Source organism: Octopus sinensis, unplaced genomic scaffold, assembly GCF_006345805.1.
Source record: "Octopus sinensis unplaced genomic scaffold, ASM634580v1 Contig20332, whole genome shotgun sequence".
NCBI lineage: Eukaryota > Metazoa > Mollusca > Cephalopoda > Octopoda > Octopodidae > Octopus > Octopus sinensis.
The window spans coordinates 82,501-88,095 of NW_021837040.1; the positions used below are offsets into that span (position 1 = coordinate 82,501).

General features: G+C 41.9%; 1 protein-coding gene across 6 annotated transcripts in view; it reads right to left on the reverse strand.

The window, feature by feature from the left end:
• LOC115232314 (SLIT and NTRK-like protein 4) overlaps positions 1-3,328 on the reverse strand; it is a 66,350-nt gene extending 63,022 nt beyond the window's left edge. For 5 of the 6 annotated variants that reach the window (XR_004997857.1, XM_036500336.1, XM_036500338.1 and 2 more), the window contains exon 1: positions 3,251-3,328. Coding sequence is in view for 4 of the 6 variants with exons in the window: in XM_036500336.1 (XP_036356229.1) it covers positions 3,251-3,294 (44 nt within the window). In the remaining 2 variants the exon portion in view is untranslated. The remainder of the gene's footprint in view (positions 1-3,250) is intronic. The other variant, XR_004997856.1, reaches the window with a different exon arrangement.
• Positions 3,329-5,595: the final 2,267 nt, after the last annotated feature.

Consider the following 5,595-nt stretch of genomic DNA (forward strand, 5'->3'; position numbering starts at 1 on the left):
CCCTCCTGCCGTGAAGTTGGTTCATCTGGGACACCTGACAGGAAGAGATCCAGCTTCATTTTAAAGACATCTGTATCCACCCCATGCAGGTCTCTCAGGTTCTTCGGGAGGATATTGAAGAGCTGTGGGCCTCGGAAGCCCAGGCTATCACAGAATCTTGTCCTACATCTTGATGGCAGGTTTGGAGTCTAGGCACCACGCAGTGGCGCCCAGTTCTGGCATTTGCGTAACTCTCGATGCCAAAGTTCAGGACACTTCCCTCCAGGATCTTCAGATGTATATTATGGCATATCTTTCCCGCCTACGCTCCAGGGAATATAATTTTAATCTTTGAGTCTTTCCCAGTAGCTTACATTCTGCATAGAGGCTATCTTCTTTGTGTAGCTTCGTTGGGTCGCCTCAAGTTCTGTGATCAACTTGACACTGGATGGTGACCATAGCTGAGAGCAATAGTCAAAGTGGCTTAGGACAAGTGTCTTCCAGAGGACCATCATGGTTTCTTGTTCTCTGTTCTAAAGGTTCTAAGAATCCATCCAGCCAGCCGTCTACATTTCAGTGTCAGTTTAGCAACATGTACATGAAAGGTCGCGTCATCACTCATGTGAATACCCAGGTCACGCACTGATTGTGCCTCTGGGATTGCAATCCCTCCGGGTCCAGTGTATTCATTGGGTATTGCATTCAGTTTTGCATGCTGATAGTATAAAGCTTGAAACTTTCCAGCATTGAACTGCATGCTATTCTTTTCAGCCCACTTGTATATTCGTCCAGCTCACATTGCAGGTGTTTAGTGTCCTCAGGGTCTGTATTGCCTGTGAAACTTTTGTATCATCTGCATAACTTGTGATCGTGGCTCTCTGCGTGGCTGAGGGATGTCTGAGAGGGCCATTATGAACAGTAGTGGTCCCAGAACAGTGCCCTGCGGAACACCGCTCACTATTTGTGTGTTAATGGAGGTGGCCCCATTGGCTACTACCACCTGACTTCTATCCTTCAGAAAGTCATGAAGCCATTCTCCCAGTTTTCCAACTATGTTGAGATCACGCAGTTGTGACATATCATTCCATGATCGACTTATCAAAGGCTTTGCAAAGTCGAGAGAGATATATCACTTCCACATTTGAGTGGTTGAGCAGCCGTTTCAGCACCCAGTCATAGTGTTGTAGGAGCTGAGTTAAACAGCTTCTCCCTGGTCGGAAACCATGTTGGGTGTCGGGCAGCAAGTCATTCTCTTCAAGGAAGGTGATCAGCTTCCTTCTGACTATTCGTTCCATGACCTTGCTGATGTGTGAGGTCAGAGAGATAGGTCTATAGTTCTTGGCTTCCGCTCTGCTACCTCCTTTATGAATGGGGCATATTTTACCTTCCTTCAGTTTTCTGGAAGTTTGCCAGCTGCAAGGAAGCTCTGAAAGAGGAACTGCAGTGGTCTTGCTAGGACTCTCTTACATGCTTTTAGGAGGATTGCCGGGAATCCATCGGGGCCAGTAGCTGAGTCTGTTTTCATTTCATCTATAGCCTTGGTTACATCTTCTTCCTTATATCGATGTAATCTATCGTCGCCGCCTCTGATTTTATATCTGCAGTGTTAAAAAAGTCAGTTGGATTGGTGATTTGGAGATGCCCAAGGGGTGGAGTGAAAACACTCTTGAATTGCTCATTCAGTATTTCACTTACCCTCATTGGTTTCCTGTAAGTGTGCCATCCTTTTCGAGGAGTGGCCCAATTCTACAGTGCACTGTAGCTGTTTCTTTGGCATACCTGTAGAAAGCTCTGGGGTTAGATTTTATGTTTTCTATAGCCCAGGCTTCTCTGTCTGCTCTTTCTTTTTCATGGGAGAGTTGCAGACATTTTTCGATTTCCAACAGTTTTATTTTTAGGCGGGACTTTTCACTGCTTTCAATCTGTTTGTTTAGGCGATTTGAAAAATTTCGTACGCCGTCTCATTAAAATTTTCCTCTCTCTGGGGATTTTGTTCTTGTGTACAGTGGCCTTTCTCTCTGGGACACATTTGTAGCATATGGCTTGCATTACAGACATGAATTGTTGAAGTTTCACGTCGATGTCTGGCGAGGAGAGACATTTAGGCCAGTTTTGTTTGAGGATCTCTTTCTCAATTTGTTTCCAGTTTGCCTTATGGTAGTTCAAGCTGGAAAGATTTTGAGGGTTTCTTGTAGGCTGCATGTCCGTGCTCTCTTTTGGCCCGTACATGGTCAGCTCTATCATGTTGTGATCCGAGAGTAGTGTCGGTGTCACTTTCACATTATGGATGAGATCCATGTCATTTGTGAAGCAGAGATCCAGTGTGTTCCTGCCCTGGTGGTTGGAGTATTACTGCTCCATGTACAAGGTGTTGATGAGGTTCAGGAGGGACCTCGCCTGTCCTCGTTCACATCTTGTCATTCCTGGGAGAGAAAGGCCCTCGGGCCATCTGACATTGGGCAGATTGAAGTCTCCCATAAGAAGCACACCTATGTGTTGTTCTAATGTGGTTAGAATTTCTTCTATTTTTATAAGGCAGTCTTCAAACTTGCCCACATGGCTTGGGGCATCTGGAGGGCGATATGTAGCACACACAACTACATCAAGTTGCCTGATATGTACAATTAGTGTGTCACACACCGAGTTTGAGTATGACAAGAGGACCGGGGGTGTGAGGTCCTCACGGATGTACATAGCAACACCTCCATGACTCCTTTCTTTCCTGTCGGTCCGTAGTACAGCATACTGTGGTATGTGTAACTCCGCATCTGCTATGTCCGGTTTCAGGTGCGTTTCTGTAAGTGCTATGCATAAGGCTTGATTGCATGCAAACAAATTCTCTCAGGAACGGGATCTTTGTCCTGTTACTGAGTGTTTGCAGTCCTCTGATGTTCAGTAGGAGTATCGAGGTGAGGTTGTACGTTGTTTGCCGGCGGTTGTCCATCCTGTGTCTGTTTGCTGTGGTGGTCTGGTATATAGTGGGTAGTCCCACCTGCGGGCTTGGGTTTGATGAAGCCAGGTCAGCTGCTGTACAATCTTTTGTGCCATGCACAAAAAAGATTGTTGCTCAGCAGCTGCTCTTTCGACAAATATATATATATATATATATATTTGCATTGAATTATCACACACTCAATAACACATTTTCGACAGAGATTGATAGTAGAGGTAAAGGGCAGGTAAGGGAGATTAAAATGACGTATGAGTAGGTATTGCATATTAAAACCTATATCGTCAATGAAATACTATAAACAAGTCTGATTCAACTTACAGAGTTGTTAAACTGGAGAGATTTTGGAATATTTCTGCCTTCATTTCTTTGATATCATTAAAACTCAAATTCCTGTCAAATAAAATTGGGTTAAGTAGAATTTGTAAGGAACAGATTCCTGATGACGAAAAGGAATTTAGTAAAAAGAAGAAAACGTAAAAAATTTGGATGAAGATGGTGAAGGAAGAGGAGGAGATAAATACAAAGAAGATAGAAAGATGGTAGAAGAGGTCCGGGTGGAATTGGAGAACAAAGAAAAGAAGACAGAGGAAAGAAACAGAGAGAAGGAAGAACAACAACTACAAGCAAAATACTAAAAGGTCGGCAGAAATCGAGAATGCGAAATGTAAAATCCGGTGAGGCAGGATGAAATCTGGAAGAAGTAAAAATAAGGACGAGTATAAAATAATGGAAAAGATGACAAGAATGAGGCAGAAATAAAATAATCGAATGAATTTAAAGAAGTGAAGGAATTGAAGAAGAAAAGGAGGAGAATAAATGAAGGAAAATAAATAGGAGCAGAAGAAAGGGTAGAAGAAAATGGAAAAGAAGAAAAAGAAAAGAAAGAGGAGGAAAAAGAGACAAAGAAGGAGGACAAGAACGTGTTGTAGAAAATGAAGAAGACGAAGCAGAAGGAGAAAAGGGAAAGGAAGACGAAGAAGCAGAAAAGCAAGGAGGAGGTGGGGGGAGATGAAAATAATGAAAGGGAAGATGAAGTTGAAGAAGAAGGATAAGAATAAAACGAAGAAGAAGAAGAAGAAGTTAATGATACATTTTTTGTAGTTAGTCGAGAAGAATTTTAGGAAGAGAAAGAATAATTAGAAAACAAGCAGAAAGAAGAAAAGGAGGAAAATAGAGAAAGAAGGATATAGAGATTATTTACAACGATGATAACGGGGAGAGAGGAAGAAATCTGAAAAGGGGGAAGTGCATAAGAGTAGTAGTAGTAGTAGTAGTAGTAGTAGTAGTAGTAGCAGTAGTAGTAAGGGAAAGTGTTTCAGTTGTGATGAGAGTTACGACGCACCCTTGCGAGAGATAGACTGATGCAAGTAAAGTATGAATAGTAACGATCCGAGTGAGTTCAGTGTCCGGAGTTTGGAGTCGCGTGAAGTTCGTGTTAGCTCGCTGCGAAGTCGTTGGATGTCGGTTGGTTAATTCACAAGGAATATTGATCGTTACTTCGTAAAGAGATTTGTTAGTTCGATACGTTGTCGTTACTGTAGTTTGGTGATCTTATTTATTGCATGTAACAATTAAGTTATAATGTCTGGCGACGAGCCTTTCGAGGGTCATGTAAGTTATTTAACAGATTTTTTGTGATACAACTTGTTAAATAAGGGAGGAGCTGTTAGCTTCCATAGTACAGTTGCAAATGCAAGAATAGGAGAAATAACAAGAGTTGCAGAAGCAACTATTAGAGCTACGACTACAGCAACAACAACAATTATTGGAGCTATATTCAAAGAAGTCCAAAAACTACATAAGTTTGTTTTTGCCAGATGGCATTTCGAACTCAGTTAAGGCGTTCAGTTATATATTTATTTATTGCCCACAAGGGGATAAACATAGAGGGGACTAACAAGGACAGACAAACGGATTAAGTCGATTACATCGACGCCAGTGCGAAACCGGTACTTTATCTATCGACCCCGAAAGGATGAAAGGCAAAGACGACCTCGGCGGAATTTGAACTCAGTACGTAACGACAGACGAAATACCTATTTCTTTATTACCCACAAGGGCCTAAACATAGAGGGGACAAACAAGGGCAGACATAGGTATTAAGTCGATTACATCGACCCCAGTGCGTAACTGGTACTTAATTTATCGACCCCGAATGTATGAAAGGTTAGGTCTTGGTTGGCTTGAACTAACAACGTAACGGCAGACGAAATACCGCTAAACATTTTGCCCGGTGCGCTAACGTGTCTGCCAGCTCGCCGCCAAAGGAATTCAGTTATAACCCAGAGGAGATAACAATTGCAACGTATTACAGAAGGCACGAGGAGAGTTTTAAGCAAGATTGCAAATCATGTTCAGACGAACAAAAAGTGAGATTGTTATTTCGGAATTATCTCTGTTAGAGCATGAAAGTTCCTGGAATTTCATGTTGCCCGATTCCAACGAAATTTGTTTTAAATAAAAAAATAGATTTACTGTCTAACATATTTAGAGATAAAACTTCTCTATTTAACACTCAAATGGAGTGTTGGAATATAACGAAAAAAGAGAATGATAATTTTTATGACATACGCAAGAACAGTCAACATGAGGTTTGAAAGATTTAAACTCAAAGAACTTACACCTGAGATGTTCAAATGGCTTACTTTCGTACAAGGCCTTAC